The sequence below is a fragment of the Trypanosoma cruzi genome, genomic scaffold, assembly GCF_000209065.1.
Source record: "Trypanosoma cruzi strain CL Brener 1047053516699 genomic scaffold, whole genome shotgun sequence".
Lineage (NCBI taxonomy): Eukaryota > Euglenozoa > Kinetoplastea > Trypanosomatida > Trypanosomatidae > Trypanosoma > Trypanosoma cruzi.
In genome coordinates, this window is record NW_001849572.1 from 498,117 (window position 1) to 518,181 (window position 20,065).

General features: G+C 53.7%; 6 protein-coding genes and 3 pseudogenes across 6 annotated transcripts, besides 26 other annotated features; 6 read left to right on the forward strand and 3 right to left on the reverse strand.

Annotated features, from left to right (window-relative positions):
* Positions 1 to 195: part of a sequence feature (heterozygous, Esmeraldo-like haplotype) that runs on past the window's edge.
* Positions 196 to 221: a sequence feature (areas merged during assembly that could not be assigned to a particular haplotype. This can correspond to areas where the two haplotypes were merged or to regions with more than two copies in the genome that were merged during assembly.).
* Positions 222 to 715: a sequence feature (heterozygous, Esmeraldo-like haplotype).
* Positions 716 to 1,125: a sequence feature (areas not merged during assembly with more than two copies in the genome that could not be assigned to a particular haplotype).
* On the forward strand, positions 721 to 1,035 carry Tc00.1047053508165.341 (annotated as a pseudogene).
* Positions 1,126 to 1,368: a sequence feature (areas merged during assembly that could not be assigned to a particular haplotype. This can correspond to areas where the two haplotypes were merged or to regions with more than two copies in the genome that were merged during assembly.).
* Tc00.1047053508165.350 (mucin-associated surface protein (MASP), putative) lies at positions 1,305 to 2,348 on the forward strand (the record flags this gene model as incomplete). Its single annotated transcript, XM_815400.1, has 1 exon — positions 1,305 to 2,348. One exon carries the CDS (start codon positions 1,305 to 1,307, stop codon positions 2,346 to 2,348), a length of 1,044 nt encoding a protein of 347 aa, XP_820493.1.
* Positions 1,369 to 1,370: a sequence feature (heterozygous, Esmeraldo-like haplotype).
* Positions 1,371 to 1,484: a sequence feature (areas merged during assembly that could not be assigned to a particular haplotype. This can correspond to areas where the two haplotypes were merged or to regions with more than two copies in the genome that were merged during assembly.).
* Positions 1,485 to 1,608: a sequence feature (haploid, Esmeraldo-like haplotype).
* Positions 1,597 to 1,678: a sequence feature (GA-rich).
* Positions 1,609 to 1,623: a sequence feature (haploid, non-Esmeraldo-like haplotype).
* Positions 1,624 to 8,648: a sequence feature (areas not merged during assembly with more than two copies in the genome that could not be assigned to a particular haplotype).
* Tc00.1047053508165.360 lies at positions 3,080 to 3,982 on the forward strand (annotated as a pseudogene).
* Positions 4,088 to 4,954, forward strand: Tc00.1047053508165.380 (uncharacterized protein; the record flags this gene model as incomplete). The annotated part of the gene is made up of 1 exon (XM_815401.1): positions 4,088 to 4,954. One exon carries the CDS (start codon positions 4,088 to 4,090, stop codon positions 4,952 to 4,954), a length of 867 nt encoding a protein of 288 aa, XP_820494.1.
* Positions 5,499 to 5,775: a mobile genetic element.
* Positions 5,821 to 5,841: a sequence feature (AT_rich).
* Positions 8,649 to 10,432: a sequence feature (heterozygous, Esmeraldo-like haplotype).
* On the forward strand, positions 8,802 to 9,332 carry Tc00.1047053508165.400 (mucin TcMUCII, putative; the record flags this gene model as incomplete). Its single annotated transcript, XM_815402.1, has 1 exon — positions 8,802 to 9,332. One exon carries the CDS (start codon positions 8,802 to 8,804, stop codon positions 9,330 to 9,332), a length of 531 nt encoding a protein of 176 aa, XP_820495.1.
* On the forward strand, positions 9,890 to 10,927 carry Tc00.1047053508165.410 (mucin-associated surface protein (MASP), putative; the record flags this gene model as incomplete). The annotated part of the gene is made up of 1 exon (XM_815403.1): positions 9,890 to 10,927. One exon carries the CDS (start codon positions 9,890 to 9,892, stop codon positions 10,925 to 10,927), a length of 1,038 nt encoding a protein of 345 aa, XP_820496.1.
* Positions 10,184 to 10,228: a sequence feature (GA-rich).
* Positions 10,292 to 10,314: a microsatellite.
* Positions 10,433 to 10,942: a sequence feature (areas merged during assembly that could not be assigned to a particular haplotype. This can correspond to areas where the two haplotypes were merged or to regions with more than two copies in the genome that were merged during assembly.).
* Positions 10,943 to 11,340: a sequence feature (areas merged during assembly that could not be assigned to a particular haplotype. This can correspond to areas where the two haplotypes were merged or to regions with more than two copies in the genome that were merged during assembly.).
* Positions 11,274 to 11,316: a sequence feature (T-rich).
* Positions 11,341 to 15,673: a sequence feature (areas not merged during assembly with more than two copies in the genome that could not be assigned to a particular haplotype).
* Positions 14,939 to 15,991, reverse strand: Tc00.1047053508165.420 (mucin-associated surface protein (MASP), putative; the record flags this gene model as incomplete). Its single annotated transcript, XM_815404.1, has 1 exon — positions 14,939 to 15,991. One exon carries the CDS (start codon positions 15,989 to 15,991, stop codon positions 14,939 to 14,941), a length of 1,053 nt encoding a protein of 350 aa, XP_820497.1.
* Positions 15,674 to 15,925: a sequence feature (haploid, non-Esmeraldo-like haplotype).
* Positions 15,926 to 16,051: a sequence feature (heterozygous, Esmeraldo-like haplotype).
* Positions 16,052 to 16,816: a sequence feature (areas merged during assembly that could not be assigned to a particular haplotype. This can correspond to areas where the two haplotypes were merged or to regions with more than two copies in the genome that were merged during assembly.).
* Tc00.1047053508165.425 lies at positions 16,450 to 17,097 on the reverse strand (annotated as a pseudogene).
* Positions 16,817 to 16,967: a sequence feature (heterozygous, non-Esmeraldo-like haplotype).
* Positions 16,968 to 18,453: a sequence feature (areas not merged during assembly with more than two copies in the genome that could not be assigned to a particular haplotype).
* Positions 18,454 to 20,065: a sequence feature (heterozygous, Esmeraldo-like haplotype).
* On the reverse strand, positions 18,916 to 20,065 carry Tc00.1047053508165.430 (trans-sialidase, putative; the record flags this gene model as incomplete). The annotated part of the gene is made up of 1 exon (XM_815405.1): positions 18,916 to 20,065. A coding segment is annotated over one exon (1,150 nt), but the record flags the coding sequence as incomplete, so codon positions are not given.

Sequence of the window (20,065 nt, forward strand, 5' to 3'; positions counted from 1 at the left end):
CAATGTGTATATACACAAACACATGGTCTTTATGTTGTGCTGGTCGACACATGAAATAAAAGTCTTGCCGAATTAATTTTTACAAATTTTTTTCTTCTGGGAGTCATGCCTGACTCTCACCCATTCTGCATTTCTTTTTTGGCAAATCACTGCTGCTTGTTTTTTTTGTTGCTGTGTCCACTCTCACTGGGCGTCCCTCTGCTGATTGTGCTGTTGGCAATTCCTCTTTTTTTCTTCTTATTTCTAGGGGCACCGATGTTCCGCGACGACGATTGTTTGTGTTCCCCATTGCGATGGCACGAGGGTGACTGGGCGCCGGCCTGCTGAGTGCACTCGGAGGGTAGCGGATGGTGTGCGCCGTGCCTTATTTGTGGGTGTGGGACGCCAATCCGTCGGGAAGGGAGAAGTGAAGGACTGCGGTATGTACTTGTATCCGCCCGTTCCTTTCGTTGCCGCCGTGTGTGTGCTGTGCGCATGACACTATCTTGCGGTGTGACGTGGATGGCGTTGCTATTGCATGTGCCCTTGTGCATGCGCTGTGCGGCGGGCTTCTCTTCCCCATGACACCGTCCTTGTGTGCGGGTGAGTGGAGGGAGTGGAGATGTGTGAGGGTGGCCGTTGTTTCCGCACATTTGTGTTTTTCCACAAAAGTAGCACCTCTCGGCAGCCTCTTGCAGCACCAAGCCGTGGATTGAGAGGCTGCTAGGGTCTGCTCTATACACAATGAGGACAACAAGATACAGTGCGTGACGGCCAACATGATCGGCGTGTGGTTGCAGCGCATGGAGCACGTGCGCCAGTACGCGTTGGGCGTTGCGCTCATGATTGTGGAGGAGAGGCGGCACGACATTGTGGCGCTGTGTGTGTTCCGCGGCCGGGGCATGCCGGCGATTGTGAGGGACGTGGAGTACACGGAGCTGCTGGACTGAGGGAGGAGGTGGCGGATGTTGCGGCGCAGCGGGAGCGCATGACGGACTGCCTGTGGTGGGAGGTCCCGACGATCCCGAGGCCTGTGCTGGAGGGGCGCGTGTTGGAGTGAGCGTGGCGTGCCTGTGATGGCCTGAGGAGAGAGAATAACAGTAACAGTGACTGTGGGAGTGTAAGGAACGGTGCACGGGCGAGGAGCGCTCCTCTTTTTTTTCTTTTGTTTTTGAACCGCGCTCAGCTAATTGTTGTTGTGGTGCGTGACTCTCATTGCTGGATGGGGCGGTGCGTGGTTGTGTGCCTTGTCTCTCCTTGTTGCTTTCACTCTGCGTTGACGGGGGTTAGTTTGTGCTGAAGGCTGCACGCAAGTGACAGGAGTGATGATAGCGATGATGATGACTGGCCGTGTGCTGCTGGTGTGTGCCCTCTGCGTGCTGTGGTGCGATGTTGCTGCTGCTTCTGCTGCTGATGGCAAGGGGGATACCATCACGAAGGAAGATGAAAAGACAAGGACTACCGAGGTTTCGCCGCCCGGAAGAAAAAAAGAATCACCGGTGACTTCAGGACAAGAATCAGCAGGAAATGTAAGAACGCCACAGAGTTATGGAGTTGATATTCCGCTGCCTAATAACCTAAATTTAGATCAAAAACAAGAAGGTGAGATAATGACCGAGAATGAAGACGACGACGAGGATGAGGAGGAAAATGAAGAAGATGCGGAAATGAGCGAAAATGAAGAAGAAGGAGACGAAGACACAGAGACACGCGAAAAACAACCACCACCAGGACCACCACCACCTCCACCTTCGGGACAAACATCAACACCGACAATAAATGGAAACTCAGCAGGAACTTCAAATGAAGCAAGAGCGAAAGAACTGCCCAGCTCGGATAAGGACTCCACCCAGGGACAAGGACTCAAATCGCCGGCAGCAGAATCAGCACCAGCAGCAACGCCACAAGTAAAAAATGAAGACCCCGGCTCTGCAGATGTCGTTTCAGTGCAACAGGTACAGAAAGCTCAAAGCGGCCTGGAGTCAGGGAGTGAGTCAAGAAAAGAAGACGGCGTTCTCACCACGAACAAACAACAGGATGGAACATCTGACAGCCATGCCGAATCAACTCCAACATCACGCTCATCAGCAAAAAGTGTTGCCGCCAGTAATGGCCCTGACAAGGCTACTGAAGAGGAGATTTCCAATAAAAATACAGCACGTGTTGATGAAGTACCGGAAGCAGCACAAGAAGATGGAAATAAAGATGACAATAAAAAAGAAACTCCAATAAAAACCACAGCTATTGCAAATGGTACGGCTCCAACTGGCGACAGTGACGGCAGCACCGCGGTCTCCCACACCACCTCCCCTCTTTTGCTTCTTCTTCTTGTTGTTGCGTGTGCTGCTGCTGCGGTGGTGGCCGCGTGAGAGTGAGGGAGAGAGAGCCATGCACCGCCCACACACACACTCGTCCTTCTCTCTCTCTCTCACTGTGTGTGTGTCCCCTTGCATGGACTCTCGCCCTCACCTCACCCCACGAAGCACACACATAATGTGACCATTGTATATATGCATGCACACCCATGCAGGCCCGTTGGTGCTCTCTTTTGCACCACACGCACCGCTGCCGTCCTGCCTGGCTGCATGGGCGGAGCACCGTAACTGTTTCTGTTTTGTTTCCATTGCATTGAGTGGGCGACCTCTCTCTCTCTCTCCCTGTGTGTGTGTTTTGCTTTACGGGAGCAATGAGAGTGTGTGCTGGTCGTCCCACGCTTCGGCTTTTGTTTTTTCTTTTATTGTTTTGCCTTATTGTTGTTGAATGCACCTATTTTTTTTTTTTTTGATTTTTGTGGTTGCTTTGACTGCTGTCACGTGAATCCTCTCTTTTATATTCTCTTAACGTTTCTTTCGTTGGTGAGAAAGTGTAGGCCTTCTTTATCTTTGTCAAGCCACCACGTTTTTCTTCTATATATTTCATGCGTCAGTTGATCCACTTCGCCACGCGACCTCCACCGCTTCTGCTAGTGATGGCGCCTGTGATGATGCCTGCGATGTGATTTGTCAGCGGATGCTTCGCTGTCACCCTGAATTACTCCTGATTTCGTGACGCTGTGGTGCGGACCGACCGCGCGAGGTCGATTCCGGTTACGGTGGGGAAAATGCCTCTCGGAGCGCAGGATGCATTGCGGCTTCACGACTTCGTTTGGAGGGACCGATGGGTGACCGTCCGCATCAAGGCGTCAACAAGGATCCCGTGTGACAGCAGGAGGCACTGCGGCTTCTCCTGTTGTTGCACAGAGAATGCATTGGACGGCGCGTTTGCCTGCAAGAATGGCGTTGCGTCGTCTGCGCACGAGAACGCTGTTGCCGAGGAGGTTGTCCCTGCTGCTGTTAAACTGCATGCGGATTGTCTGCTCGTCCAGCCACTGGAGGGTCCGTTGATTGTGCCGTCACTTGCCACGGGCAGTGTTTGCAGTTGGTTCACGGTGCCTGCTGGGCATTGTTCCACTGGTGTTGCCAATTCTGGCATGGTGCTGTCCGTGGCTGCGGCACTGGGTGGTGTGTGGGCACTGCCGTGCGCCACGCTGGAGGATGGCCGTCCAGTTGCTGGCGCCATGCACTTTGCCCGGCAGTTTTATTTCACCGACGCCTCGCCACCCGCATCGCCGCGCACTTCATGAGCCATGCTCTCGAGTTTGCCTACCCGCACATGGCCAGCCGGAGCATGGTGAGGAATGTTGCCGGTGTGCGTGGCGGGGCGCTGTCGGTGGTGGTGCACTCGACGAATGCCGCGATGGCAGCGAGGGAGCACCACGACTGCGACGACGTTGATGGCATGGAGCTGCAGGATGGCGATGGGGACGGGAGGACGCTGGAGTCGCACTGGCGGCAGCGCCAAGCGAGGGATGAGTGGATGGCACCGATTGGGGGTGTCGGCGACTGCACAGAGCTGACGCTGGCCGCATCGGCTGACCTGGGCTGCATGAGGGTGAGGTGGAATATGGCGGAGCCGATGCGTTGGTGCACGAAGTTGTGCTGCTGCAGAGGAATTGATCTGCACTGAAAATGAGTGAATATCCCCACATGCTCTGCGAATTGGGCGTCCCCTCAAATGCTGCGCGTCGGATCTGTATTCCATTGGCTGTTTTTTGGGGAGCGTTCATGAAATGTCAGCAAAACGCCCGATGGACAGTTTCCCCGTCACTGATCCCGCAGTGGATGTGAGGGATGCTGACGCTGTTATTTGGAGGAGAGAATGTTTGTCTGTGATGCCTGGCGATGAGACCTCTTCGTGGTGTCTGGACACGCTTCCCACGAACACGACAGATGCGAGGGACCCGGAGGATACATATCTGATTGCTGCCTTGCATGCGGCATTGAGGTGTCCCGGCATGCAGGTGCGTCTTAGAGTGGTCGAAAAGGGTAACGTCCGTTGGGTATCATGCACGGACGGGGCGACGATTACGTGGGCCACTCGACCGTACGATGAGGGAAACGCCATTCGCCGTGACCACGCGGAGGCGTGCAGGATATCCGCCACTGCCGGCAGCCTACTTCCAGTGGTTCCGTGTGATGGCGAGGAGAGAGCGTGTGGAGCAGGACGGTTCCACCGGCATCTACTGAACAAGGATTGCGAGGGGCATCCGTCCCTGTTGCGGAGAGCATTGAGACCGGCCGCGGCACCCCACCGAAGGATGTTGACTCGGCTGCACCGCAGAAGATTCCGTCGCCCGAGGAGAGGCAGTCGCCCCAGATGCTCCGACGGCAACGGGGTGATCTCACCCAGCGACACTGCGGGTGCGCCGCAGGAGGCTTTGAAGAAGAGCGATCTTCCGTGCAACGACGATGTCGCCGCCGATGGTGTGACGTCTGTTGTGGGACAACCGGCAGGAGATGGAGCCGCCAGCGACAGGGCCGGTGGCGGTGCCACAACCACGGGACCCAAGGGCCCTGATGCTGCGCAGGGCGCCGTGGACCCTCCGCCGAGCGATGATGATGCAGCGGTGGGTGCGGAGATCTGGAGGCAGACCTGACAGTCTTTCCGCCTCCGATCCATGGCAATAACAGTGCTGCTGCTGCTTGTCCCTGTCCCTTTCCACTGCTTCTTCTGCTTGCCGCTGCCGCCGCCGTACCAACACTCTATTGAGTGGCTGCATGGATTCCGTTGCACGGCGATGCGACTGTGGTTACTTCCTGCGCGGATGGCACTCAGCATTGGATGCAAGAGAGAAAAGCCTATATTAATTGATATGCCTTTCTATACATACGTTCTGTTTGTCTGTACACTTTATACCAGGAACATGCTCTATACACTCTGCCTCTCCTGTGTTGGCTGCCAATGTCGAGGCGCCACGCGCTTTTTTTCTTTTTGATGGTTTACGAGTAACAATCTGTTTGACTTCTTCTGAGGAATGCTGTGGGGGCGTTTGTGTGCGTGTGCGAGGGACCCGTGTGGGCTGCGATCTCCCATTATTATTTATTTATTTGCCTTGGCTTTGTGTGAAGCTCCTTTGCTTCTCCTATTGTGTGTGTTTTGGGATGGGCGGTAAATGAAGTGTGTGGACGAGCCGAAGAATGGGCGCTTGTGACCGGGATGCTTGCGACGAGGGCTGGCTGCCCAAATTAACATATCTTCTTATAAAACGGAGACATTTCTGTGCGTAATTTTTTTTATTTCTTGTGGTCGATTGGATGACCGCGATGGACGTAATTAGGGTGCCGATAGCGGTGAGAAGAAATTAATGACTTATTTATGTTTTTGCCGTCCCAGCAGCCCTCTTTTTGATTTCCCACCACGCGGCGGTGTCTTGTGGCTGGAGGACTCCGAAGTCTGCCACTTCGTAATTCATAATATTTCTAGCCCCAACAACTTGCAGCATGCCACGAGATTGGCAGTCCGAATATATATAAATATATATATGTGGTTGGAGCAAGCACGGAGGAGATGGCGAACCCACTGCCCCTCCATTTGCCCCTTCCTCCCGTCTTGCTTGGTTTCTTTAGACAAGTTGAGGGTCCGGCGAGCGGCCCAGGCGAATATCCGCTGGTGCTTTATTTTGTTGGAGGAAAGACTTCTCCGTGGGACGGCGGGGCGGTGAAGTGTGGCGCTGAGGTGGCGCTGCGGACCGTCGGCACAATGAGGGGAATCGTCGTGGTGTGTGCAGCGGGACATGCGCTCCGTTGGCGGCTGCTGGGGAAGGGGCGTTGCGCGTTTGATTTGCAGCTCTTGGGGCTTTTTGGGGAGAAAGTGGGAGGCTGAGGGCATGAGGACTGAATTGCTTTGAGTGGCAGCGTTCCATTGAATTGCGACCAGTCGTTGCACTCCTTTGGGGTTTGGCAGCCTGTCTCTTTTGTTTACTTCCCACTGCAGCACGTGGATAACACTGATCCGAAGAACACTTGTTTAGACGGGTGTGAGCTGCTGCCGTGCGTGGTGCATGGACTATTTGATTGTGTGGGGAGGTGCATTGGAGTGACGAATACTTCTGTTTGGCGTGTCGCGGTGTGTTGGAATTATGGTCGGAAGACATGTGAGGGTGTTGTTTGTGATTTGTGTGTCTTCTCTGGTGGAGCCGACATGTGTGCGGGGATTGTGGCATTGCTGGCTGACGGTTCCACGTCACTTTTCAGCATTCCTGGATGTGCTGAGGAATGACGGCTGGCGACCAGCGTGTTGGTGCTGCTGGTGGGAATAAGTGCATCGGGAACAGGCCGTTTTCTCTTTTCCGTGCTGGAGCCGATGAACTGGCACGAGGGCACCGGCTGCAGGCTGCTTTCCAGCACGTGTGAGCAGCGGATCCATGCACACACCGACGCTCATCGCAAGAGCTTGTGCGATCACAGTGGCCTTTTGTGGCGTGCTTTTGTGGACGTCAGCCCATCGAAGAATGTGTGAAGCAAACGGCTGACTGCACACGAGGAAAATAAGTGCGTGCATTGTGCCGTGTTTCAGCGTCGATGGCAGAGCGACAGGAAGCCCGTGCTGGCAACTGAGATTCTTGCGTCGCGAGGGATGTCAGTGTTGATTTTGTGTCGTCGAGGGTGAAGTGACTTTGCTGCCGCCCGTGTGTGTGGCCACTCCGGCAGAGGGCGAACACAAAAGGGAGGGATGCAGGCGCTACGTGTGTGTGTGTGTGCAGGTGCCATGCAACAACGCCACAGCAAACATGCTGCGACTCGGTGACCCTCACATCGTTGTGGTTCTCCCGAACAGCCGAGGCACGGCCCGCATCGATGCACTCAGTGGACGGAGTGAGGCATCTTTTGAGGCGCCGCAGGGAACAGGATGTGTTGACGCAGCCACGACGTGCATGGAGCGTCACGATGGCACCGTCAGCTGTGGCTGGTGGAATATTTACTTCTCGGAGGAAACAGAGAGAGAGAGAGAGAGCTGCTCCTGCTGTTGGCGTCGTTGCTGCCTTTTGTGGCCTCCCATGCCGATTATTGTCTGTCCGCTGATCATGGGTGGCATGCCTCCACTAGTGACGTCGTCTGCAGGCATTTTACAGCACCAGTGAAACACACATCACGTCGCATGCTTTGCCTGTGGGTATGGTGTCGTGAATGCAGCCGGCACTATTTTGCCCGACTCCTTTCCACTGCTTTGCGGCAAGTAGATGCGTCGCCGCCCGAGTCATTCACTGCAGCTCCGTGTGTTGTACTGCCAGCACACGACTCTCTTGTTGTCTGGCGCCTGGCGGACAGTCAAACACCACTGCGTTGGGACATGCAAGGATGTGGACTGCCGCTCACGGTGTTGGGCACCGCTGTTTGGATGCGGCGGCCACACGAGCGGATGTATTGTGGCACAATCAAATGGGTGAAATACGCGGAATCACAGCGGCTGCAATAATATCAGCGGTGTGGCACCACGGAGTAGGTGAGGGGGTGATGCATGATGAATCACAGTGGGCGGCATGCGAGGGAAGTGCACCGCGACGGAGCGCCATCCCGCCCTCAGCCTGCAGGGGAATGTGCACCCACAAAATATATATGGACGAGACACCACCAAACACACACGCCCTTCCATGCACCAATAAATAGGAGCGAAGGTGCGTTCTGGCGTGTAGAAGTCCACTCACATATTTTCATTTCCACCGCAATAAACGGTGAGGAATCAGGTGCCACAGCAACGAAAGGAAAAACAAACATCTATTGCAGCACTTTACCAGCGAAAGGCAGGAACAACACAAACCGAATTCTTGGCTGCACCAACACAAGAAAACTTCAAAGGAAGAAAAAGAAAATAATTGTGTACACTGCGGGAATCTTCAACACACGACCCAGGCATGATGTTTTACCCTCCGCAAAAACAAAACGCATGCAGACATCTGCCAACATTCAAACAGAAACACAAATAAATGTTTGCTTGCTTTATTCCATTAGTTGCGCTTATATTTGCGTGTGCGGCTGCTGCTGCGGTGGTGTCCGTGCCTGCATGAAGTGGTGTGCGTCGGATATGAACGAAGGCCACACGGCAACTGAATTGTTTTTGTGCTGAATATTGGCTGCACTTCCCGTGGACCAACAATCCTCTTGGTGTGAGGGGATCTTTCCTTTTTGTATTGTTACTTTGCTTTTTTGTTGCTGTGTGCGCTGCACCTCCTCTTGTGTGTGTGCGCACCCTCCGTGAGGGGTGCAGATACGATGGACCGCTCTCGCCGTATGTACATGCGGTGGAGCCTTGTGTGCCGCTCCTGTTTGCCTCTCCCTCTTCCATCTGCGTGTTGGTGTGCGGCGTACGGTGCATGCCTGGCTGCTGCCCTCTCCTCATGTGGTGTGCCCTCTGTGTGTGTCTGCCGCACCTCTCGTCTCCCCTGTTGCTCTCCATTTCCCTCACTGTGCAGATCAGCTCCACACCACTGAACGACCACACTCACGATGACGACGTGCCGTCTGCTGTGCGCCCTGTTGGTGCTTGCCCTGTTCTGCTGCTCGTGTGTCTGTACGACAGCTAGTATGAAGATTGAGGATACTGAACAATCCGATTCAGAAACCACTGAGTTAAAGGATATGGAAGAACAGCCCGGTGGCGGACAGGATCCAAATGCGGGTGCTGCTACGCAACAGTCAGAAAATGCGGTGTCCGGTGCGGGAGAGGTTTCAGAAGGAATCTCCGGTCAGTTAAAGGGACCCGATGAGGACATTGCGGGAGGAGGTGGAAAAACAGCCGATAAGGAAATAAAACCAAATACGACGACCACAACTACGACGACCACAAAGGCACCAACTACAACTACGACTACAGAGGCACCAAGTAATACGGCCATGAATGCAGAGACGTCAACCACGACGACCACCCGCGCACCGTCACGTCTTCGCGAAATCGACGGCAGCCTCAGCAGCTCTGCGTGGGTGTGTGCCCCGCTGCTGCTCGCCGCATCCGCGCTGGCGTGCACCGCTGTGGGCTGAAAGGGAGCGTGGGCTGTGCGTGCCAGCACTCAGCCACGGGGACATGTGTACGTCTACTGTGGTCCGATGTATAAAGTAAGTGTAATTATGATGATCGTTTTTTGCTTTTTTTGTTTCCACTGCTCTGCTGTGTGCTCCGCATCGTGCCCCACATTCGCCACGTTGAACGCGTCCCAGACACACTCATACGCATGCCACGCACACAACTGTTTGCGTGGAATCAAATTTGAGGATGGGTGCATGCGCGCTGGAGCCATTTGGGTGCAGTTTTTTGTGTGTGTTTTTACATTTTTTACTTCATTGCTGTTTGTTTACCTGTGTTTTGCTTTTAATTGTTTTGTGTGTTTTTTCTGTTTACTTGCTGCGGGGCGTTGTGTGTTTTTGTCCCTTTACTGATTTCAACTGCCTCATGGTTTGTGTGCGCTGCTGGTGCTGGGCTGCTGCCATTTGTTACGGTGCGTGGCTGTGCGTGGTGTAGCGCCCGTGTCTCTTACCCTTTGCTCTGCGTTGACGGGGTGTTGGTTTGTGCTGAAGGCTGCACGCAAGTGAGAGAAGTGATGATGGCGATGATGATGACTGGCCGTGTGCTGCTGCTGGTGTGTGCCCTCTGCGTGTTTTGTTGCGGTGTTGGGCTGACCAATGGCGATACAGCTATGGAAATGAGAATTGAAGAGAACCCCCAGAGTACAGTGCCTGATCCTGCTGTTGGTAACGCTAAAGAACAGGCAACGCAAGATTTAGTCATGGAAGGTCCCGAAAACGGTGATCCGTCTTTGGCTGCACAAACAGGAAATAACACCAAACAGCAAAAGGTTGTGGTTGAAACACCACCATTAATCCCTGTCAGAACGGAAGAAGAAGAGGAGGAAGAAGTGAAAACAGAAGAAAGTGAGGAACCTAGAAGTTTAAGTGAAGGCAGAGAAAAATCAAAATTATCATCGATGCCAGAAGGAGAAAGACCTCCTCCTCCTCCTCCTCCTCCGGGAACACCATCACCACTGATTCTAAATGGAAACTCAGCAGGAAACACAAATGAAAATTCAGTGGAAGAAATTCCCAGTTTTGATGGTGGATTTACCCAGGGACAAGGACTCAAATCACCGGCAGCAGAATCAGCACCAGCAGCAACGCCACAAGTAAAAAATGAAGACCCCGGCTCTGCAGATGTCGTTTCAGTGCAACAGGTACAGAAAGCTCAAAGCGGCCCGGAGTCAGGGAGTGAGTCAAGAAAAGAAGACGGCGTTCTCACCACGAACAAACAACAGGATGGAACATCTGACAGCCATGCCGAATCAACTCCAACATCACGCTCATCAGCAAAAAGTGTTGCCGCCAGTAATGGCCCTGACAAGGCTACTGAAGAGGAGATTTCCAATAAAAATACAGCACGTGTTGATGAAGTACCGGAAGCAGCACAAGAAGACGGAAATAAAGATGACAATACAAAAGAAACACCAATAAAAACCACAGCTATTGCAAATGGTACGGCTCCAACTGGCGACAGTGACGGCAGCACCGCTGTCTCCCACACCACCTCCCCTCTTTTGCTTCTTGTTGTTGCGTGTGCGGCTGCTGCTGCGGTGGTGGCCGCGTGAGAGTGAGTGAGAGAGAGCCATGCACCGCCCGCACACACACTCGTCTTTCTCACTCACTCTCTGTGTGTGTGTCCCCTTGCATGGACTCTCGCCCTCACCTCACCCCACGAGGCACACACATAATGTGCCCATTGTATATATGCATGCACACCCATGCAGGCCCGTTGGTGCTCTCTTTTGCACGACACGCACCGCTGCCGTCCTGCCTGGCTGCATGGGCGGAGCACCGTAACTGTTTCTGTTTTGTTTCCATTGCATTGAGTGGGCGACCTCTCTCTCTCTCTCCCTGTGTGTGTGTGTTTTGCTTTACGGGAGCAATGAGAGTGTGTGCGCTGGTCGTCCCACGCTTTTCTTTTTCTTTTTCTTTTTTTCTTTTTGATTCTCTGCTTGTGTTGTGGTTGAGTGCACCCATTTTACTTTTTGAACGGCGGCATGCTGTGACAGCGGACACTTTAATCTTCTCTTCTTATATTCTCATATTGTTTCATTGTTTCAAAAGTGTCACCCTCTTGTATTCTTGTCGGGCCACTAGGTTTTCTATACGCGTGCCATGCGTCAGTTGATCCACGTCACCCCGCAGCCACCAGCGCTGCTGTTACTTCTGCTTGTGATGATGTCTGTGACGTGTTGTGCATGCGGGTGCTTTGCTGTCACCCTGACGTACCCTTTCTCCCTCTGACAAGGCGATGCGTGCCGCCAGCGCGAGGTCGATCTCGGCTGTGGTGAGGGACGTGTCCTTTTGGAGCAGAGGGTACGTCTCAGACATACACCATCATCGGGGGAAATGCATGGGCGCCCATCCGCATCAATGTTTCGACAAGGGACCTGGATTATACCAGGAAGTATTGCAGCTCACAGCGGCATTACGCAATGAATTCATTGGGTGAAAATTGTGACTGTAACGATGACGTTTTTTTCTACTGAGAAAAGGAAAATTTTTCTTTTTGTTATGCTTTGCGGCCACTATTCGCTGATAGGCTGAGGACTGTCCGTAGAAACGTGGCCAGTTTTTCCGCCTAAAACGGTGCTGTCGTGCGAGAGGGGTTATCCCACATCATGTGCGGCAGGGCCTCCCGTGGACCGTCAGGCGGCTCAGCGGCTGGTGGGGGTTGCAGCAGCGGAGTGGCTGAAGGACTATGGTTGTCATTGGAGCTTGCAGAGGCTCTTTGTCCGTTTTTTGCTCGTTGATACGCTTGACATTTACGGTAGTGACCCGAAACGCTCGCACTCCGCGGCGATGCACTCGCTCAGCCATCGTGCCGTTTCGTAACGGACAGGCGTCACCACGTCCGGGGTCGTGCGTCGTGGCGTGGATCCGGACTGACGTCGGTGGTGTGCCAGCAGTGCTGACAGGCGGCGGTGGACCAGTCCTGCGCTCACCCCTAGCAGCATAGGGAGCAGCAGGATTTGCCGACAACTCTCTCTGTGCGGATGCGTCCCTCCCTTTTCTGCGGATGGGAATGTTGTCCCCCGTTTCCCAGGAACCTCGCAGGCTGCCGTTAGAGAGGTGTTGATCATCGTTCTGAGCGAGCCACGGCAGCGGGTGCACAATGGCGCAGAAACGTACTCAATATTTTGTCGGTACCAGGGGCCACGCCATGCGAAGAGTCGCGGATGGCGAGTCAAGCGCACACGGCGTGAAGGGTCAATCCATATTCCAGTCACCAGGGGGCACGCGAGCACAAAGTGTGCAGACCGCAGTGGGGATCGCAGCACATGCGACACGGACAGTGTGACGGAGTAGCGGGTTTGCCTGCTGCCAAGGCTGAGCACAGTCGCAGTCCCAAGAGTACCGCAGCGCAGCCGATCCCAGTGAGCGGGGACGTGGTGCCGCCATGCCTCGGGGTATCACAGGTCTGAGCTCGAGAGGGTACCAAGCTGTTTCGCACGGACCTCTAGCTGCATGGAGAAGCCACCGCGGAGGGCATGATTGCGGTACTCCCGTTTGCGGACAAATTCAGCACGGGGTGGACTGCCTCCTGGTGAGGCTGTGTGCGCGTTCCATGCTGCCGCTGCAACACACTCGGCATGCTCCATTCCGTCCGTCCAGATACATGTGGGGCTTTCACGGCTGCCGCGCGGTACGGTGCATTTGCGCATCTCCAACCATGTGGTCACAGTGGCCAGAGGCGTTGCACACGCCGAGGTGGATGCATTCCAGTCGATTTCACGCAGGACAAGGGCGGCATGTTTTCGTCGTGGCAGCATGCCTGCCTGTCGCGGGATGCCGTCCTCCGTCCCTGCAGTGTGGGATGGCAGATGGTGGTCCGAGTCCATGTAAACTGGTGGACGTCCAGTGGGAGACACGCAGTACGCGTTGCGCAGTCACGTCGGGAAACAAGACGCTGCGGCCGCTGATAAGCGTTGCCTGTGCCAGGTCTTCGGACAACTCATAGTCCATGCCGCTTGGGGTGACGGCGAGGTCCTCTCCTGCCGTCGTTGATCGTGAGCGACCGTCCCGCAGCTCATCGTGTAGATTCAGGACGCCAGCAATGGGCTCTGCAGGAACAGGGCGACGAATGGTGCTCAAAAAGTGAGCAGCGTGAGCCACAACCCTGGGAAGGCTGCAGAAGATCGCCACGTACATGCTGGGGCTGGCCGGTGGGCACACGCGGAAGGCGGTGGTCTCCAGGCAGTTGGTGCCACGAGCGACAGGCGCTCGCACGGCAAGGTGCGGCGCACCAGAATGGCAACGCCACCACCGCGCCCAGTGCAGGCCTGAAGGTAGTCATTGCAACCGGAAAACTTTTGTCGCCACTTTGCTACGGTTATTTATTTCCTGGGAAAAGAACGATGTCAGTTTGATGCCGCTCCAATCGCGCAGCAAATGTATTTTTTTTTTACAAACGAGAGACCTGCAATGTTACGCTACCAAATATTGATGCAGCCATCCTCCTCGGCGCCGGGGTTCTTGTGGACGTCACCGCAACGGGTGATATCAACGGAATGACCGCAGCGAAACGGTCGTGCAGTTTTGTCCGACAGCCTGCGGGCAGACCGCTTCACCTCCCCGCACCGGGCATGGCGTGGTACCCTCCTCGAGGGGTGGAGTCGTCTTCTTCTCCGTCGTGCTAGCAGCAACGCACCGCAGCGGAGTTCCCGTATGCAACCAAAGCCCTAGCAGCGCGACAGGGTGTGGACCCCATCGCCGGGGCCAGGAGAAGCCGCAGTGCCTCCTGCTCTCATCAGGGATCCTTCTTAACGTCTTGATGCGGACAAGCGTCCATCGGTTCTTACAAACGAAGCCGCACACCTGCGACACATCCTGCGCTGTGAGAGGCACGACCCTCACCACAACCGGAGTCGCCCACGCGCCGTCGGTACGCACCACATCGAAAATAAAAAGGCAGGGATGCGTCAGGGTGACAGCAAAGCATCCGCTAGCAACCACTTCACACGCATCACCACAAGCAGCACCAGCAGCGCTGCAAGCCACGGGTTAACGTGGACCAACTGACGCATGGCGTATGTCGAAGGAAAAACTTATTGGCCTCACAAGGACAAAAGAGGCTGACACTTCAAAACAAAAAAAAACGATATGGAATAACAAAAAAAGATTAAATTGTCATTAAGGTGTCCGCGGTCAAAGCATGCCGCCAATCAAATAAAAGTGGAATGGGTGCACTCAACAACAACAAGACAAAACAATAAAAGAAAAAACAAGAAGCCGAAGCGTGGGACGACCAGCGCACACACTCTTATTGCTCCCGTAAAGCAAAACACACACACAGGGAGAGAGAGAGGTCGCCCACTCAATGCAATAAAAACAAAACAAAAACAGTTACGGTGCTCCGCCCATGCAGCCAGGCAGGACGGCAGCGGTGCGTGTGGTGCAAAAGAGAACACCAACGGGCCTGCATGGGTGTGCATGCATATATACAATGGGCACATTATGTGTGTGCCTCGTGGGGTGAGGTGAGGGCAAGAGTCCATGCAAGGGGACACACACACAGAGAGTGAGTGAAAGACGAGTGTGTGTGCGGGCGGCGCACGGCTCTCTCTCACTCACTCTCACGCGGCCACCACCGCAGCAGCAGCAGCACACGCAACAACAAGAAGAAGAAGCAAAAGAGGGGAGGTGGTGTGGGAGACCGCGGTGCTGCCGTCACTGTCGCCAGGTGTCGTGTTTATTTGATTAGTGGCGTTTGCACCAGTTATGGTTTCTTTTTCTTTGCCTGGAGGATTCTCTTGATTTTCTCCCTTTTGTTCCTCTCGTTCCTCTTCTGTTTCATCATCCCTTTCTTCTCCAGCTTTTTGTTTGATTCCTGTCGGAGTTTCTCCTGCATGTGTGCGTTGGACTTCCTGCTGAATATCAGTGGAGTTTACTTCCGGGGCACCTGAGACATGTGCAGCCTCTTCTCTCTCCTGAGCCCGATGTCTTTCATGACCCTCAACACCTTCCTCCCCTTCTTCTTCTTCTTTTTCATTAGAACCATCATTGCCGTTGTGTTCTCCCGGAGAATAATCTCCTGCAGGATTACTGGGTGTTTTTGCTTCAACTTTTATTTGTTGGTCTTTTCCCTGCGACGGTTGATGTCCTCCTACATTTCTTGTATCCTCTTCTTGGACTGGAGTTTGGTTATCTTGCGGCTTTAGTTCACTTTCTTCTTCTTTTTTTTTGGTTACTTCCTCTTGACCATTTGTTTCTGTTTCTTTTTCTGACTGGTTTTGTGTTCCACCTTCAACTTGGCGTTGATTTTCAGGTTGTGGTTCACTTTCATTTACTTTTTCCAGTTTTTCATCATTTTTTGGTGGTGGTGGTGACGGTGGTTGAGGAATTCCTTCATTTTCATCCTCATCTTCCTCTTCCTCTTCTGTCGAAAGTCTACCTTCATCTGTTTCTGCTCTTGTTTCTTTAACACTTATTGATTCTAAAACCGAGTTTGGTGATCCTCCCTGGGCAATTATTGGCGGTTCCAGCGAACTTTTACCGTCACTCCCAGAAGCACCAACTAAGCTGGCCTGCGGTAATTCATCCTCGTCACATCTACCGCCAGGAGTACCGCACCACAGCACGCAGAGGGCATACACCAGCAGCACACGGCCAGCCATCATCATCGCCATCACTCCTGTCACTTGCGTGTAGCCTTCAGCACAAACTAACAACACGTCAACGCAGAGCGGAAGCAAAAGGAGAGAAAGGTCACACCACACACCATGAGACAGATGGAATCAGTGAAAGGCGAAAACACACACATACAGCCCCGCAGCAATTAATCAGCAAGAAAAACAAAAAACTAGTAAAAGAACAAAAAAGTAGGAGGACAAAAACAAGGAGCTGCAACGAATGACTCCAGCGTAAAAAAACCACACCCAAGGCTCCACGGCACATGCGCATGAGTGTGTCTGCGACGCGTTCAACGTGACGGATGTGGGAAGCAACGCGGAGCACACAGCAGGGCAGCGGAAGCAAACAAAGCAAAAAACAATCATCATAATTACACTTACTTCATACATCGGACCACAGTAGACGTACACATGTCCCCGTGGCTGAGTGCTGGCACGCACAGCCCACGCTCCCTTTTAGCCCACAGCGGTGCACGCCAGCGCGGATACGGCGAGCAGCAGCGGGGCACACACCCACGCAGAGCTGCTGAGGCTGCCGTCGATTTCGCGAAGACGTGACGGTGCGCGGGTGGTCGTCGTCGTGATTGGCGCCTCCGTATTTGGCACTTTTTTTTTTTCTGATGTGATGTCTGTGAAGTATGATTCTCAGCACCTTGTGGATATTCCTCCGCCTATTTATTTTGTGCATCTGACTTACCGGTCGCACCTTATGTGTGTCGAGACTGCGTTGCCAAACCTGGTGACTCTGGATTATCGTTAGCAAAACTTAGTGGCTGTGGCGCACCCGGTGTGTGTCCAGTAATGGCTGTACCTGCTTCCTTTGGCAAAGAAGGTCCTTGACTTCCTAAAACTTCCTCACCGTTTCTCCTACTTTCTGTCTGTGGCCTGCCAGTTTCTCCAACCTCTGGCTGTAATGAATCAAGCGCATTTCCTGTAAAATCTGGTTTCACTAGCTTAGGGTTGAGATGACTGCTGTCATCATTATTATCGCCTCCTCACGTCGTCACGCACACGGACGTGCAGCAGCAGTACGAGAGCGCAAGGACCAACACGGCGCACACCACACGGTGCCGCACCGTCACCATCGTCACCATCGCAGTCATCGTCACCCGTAGTGGAGTCGCTGCAGTCAGTGAGTCGATCCGTGAGCCAGAAGGAAAAGGGATGGAACATGAGGGAGAGGGACGGAGTGCAGCGGATACAGCGAGTGAGAGCAGACAACATGAGGAGAGGGCAGCAGGCCCAGCCGCACAGTTCACACACCACGAGACGGCACCCACGCAAGGAAGGCACACAACGCCAGCAGCCACCCACCATGCAGGAGGAGAAGACATCCACCACCATCTCCCCCAGCTCATCTCTACAGCCCCAGGGAAATGGCAAAAACCCGCGGCCACCACACAACGCACACGGAGCGAGCACCCACCACACCAGCCACACGCGCAAGCGAACCCTCATCCATCCATGACGCGGCACCAAAATTCCCTGCCATCCCGCCCTCAATGGGACACGGAGCCCAACTCAACGCAGTCACACGCGGTGCATCACACCCGCAGGAAAAGAGACTCGGGCTGCGCACTCACTCTCTCCTTCCTTCTCTTCATGGCCACGGAAGAGGACAACAGCCGCCACACGCAACTGCCAGCATGCACCACAAAAGGAGCGTTCAAATCCACTGCAATGTGCATCTTGTGTGTGCCTGCAGAAATACAAAGCAATAAAGAAGTAGAAGAGAGGGAGCAGAGTGTGTGGAGAGACGCACAACAAAAATGTGCAGCAGAGACGCATGGCGGAAACAACGAGAAGACCGCTCAAACTCATGACTGCACTGCAGCCCAGGCAGTGGCAATCCATACAAGATTTATTTAAAGCAAAAAAACGTCCCCCTTCGTCTTATATAAACCCCATCACACAAAATAATTACAAATGAAAAAGAAATCGTCCATTACTGCTCCACACAAATTTAAAAATCGCCTGGCTGCCGTGTGGCCACACCAAACTGTCTGTATATATTTTGCCCGCAAAAGAAAATTAAAAAGATGGTTGCGTGTGCTTCAACCGTCTGACCCTCCATGTGTCCGCACATCGTTTATATTTCACGGGGTCATCTGCGTGTTGCTGCTCCCCTCAGCCCTTTCATCGGCGTGCGAGTGCGGCCTGCAGAGCACAGTCACTCGTGTGTGTGGGGACTGAGAGAAGCACGCAGACACGACGGGAGTCGCGTCTCTCCATCGGGAGAGTGAGCGCAGCAAAAGAAAAAAAATCATCAGGAGGGAGAGAAATGCTGACGGGACTGCCAGCGCGTGAAATGAACACGAAAAGCAAAAAAAGCAAAAAAAAACACGGCGGCAGGGTGTGGCTGTGTGTGTGTGTGGCGCTGCGGGTGTCTGCCCGCCCTGGCCGCAAAAAAAACAAAACAAGAGGGAAAGAAATGTGTGCTCCGCCCCACCGTCCCTCGTCGCACGCCCACACGTCACGGCTCCTTCAGCGCGCCGTTCGTCGCGGCCCCTCCTCATGCGTGCAGCAGGCGAGGCGCACAGGGCCGTCGTCATGAGCGTGTCGGTGGGTGTGCAAGTAGAGCAGTTGGGCGGGAAACACACGGCACCCCTCACAGGAAGAGTGCAGAAGAAACAATTAAAGAGGGAAGAGTAGAAAAGAAAAAAACGTCCATAGTGATTGCCCCCAAAAGCAAAAAAGTGGGATGGGGGAATGGGAAATAAAAACAAATTTTAAAGAAAGAAAAGAATTTTGAAAAAAAGACACACAGTCGCAAATACAACAAAAGATTTAAAACGCAAAAAAAAGCAAACAGGGAGAAAAGTTAATAAATGCTATTTAGAAAAGAGAAATTCATTGCCAGGTGTGTGTCTTTGTCGGTGGTGGGGAGGGCGCAAGTGTCCCACGTGGCAGCCAGTCACTCCTCACAGAGCCGCAAACCCCCACAGTCCCAACAGAAGGAGCAGCGATGGCAACAGTCCGCTTCCGCAATCAGTGCTGCCATCACCATGTGCTTTATCGGGACGAGCGGTACCTTCACCCGTTGCTCCTGCCACCAGTGTCCTTGAAGTAGAAATTTTGTTTGGGTTGAGTACGCCAATCACTGCTTCATCCAACGGGCGGTTGTACAGCAGGACGTTCGTCACCGTCACAGACACGCCTTCTTGGCTCCGTGTCTTGTCTTCATCCCCTCCAATGTAGAAGTGTGAGATCTCTTTCGAATCCGTATTTCCCAATGCACATGGCGTATCCCCACCCACACGCTGACCATCGACGTACGCGGAGCCATGGTTGCCGTTCAGCAGCAAAATTACCACGTGGCGTTTTGTCTCCCAAGTGCTGCCGTGTTCCTTGATCGTTTTGCCACCGCAAAGCACCTGCCACTTCTTCTCTTTGTTGTAAGACAACTCCATAAGTTTGTTTTCTCCGTTACTGCCCGCACGCACACCCATCACTGGAATGGGACCCTCCTTCGGCTCACCGTCAATGGACACCGTCGCCACAAGAGTGAACTTGTAGTTCGCAAAGTGGTACAGCTGATTCTCCCCCTGCCTGCCAACAGGCCACTCCGCCCACGCTCCCCGGAACTTCACGCCGTTATCCGAAGTCTCTGTTGCCGCTGCTGCACCGCTCATTATTGTGGCGTCCACCCCGAGGTACTCGTCCCTCCACGTCTTCCCAGAGAAGTTGCCGGACAAAAAGCCAACCAGCCCATCCGCGATCTTATCAGCGCTGCAGGCAGTGTCAGTTGAGGTAATCTTCTGAGCAAGTAAAGTGGTGCACAGCTGGGAGACACGTTCGTCCACTTCCTTCCACGTCGCCAGCACCTCCTTCACCCGCTGCAGCTGCTCAGTCAGGCGCACAGAGACCACACCGGATGATTTTTTATTATTAACTTCTTTCTTCTTCTCGTACAGTGCAATCAACTTCTCATCCTTATTATTATTACCGACTTTGTACAACAGGGAGCTGGCGGCAACGTCCTCCTCTTCCCCGGATACCGGCCCAATATCAGCAATGTGCGTGTTGTCCGTCAGCCAAAGATGGAGTTCACTCTTTCCCATTGACCTTCTG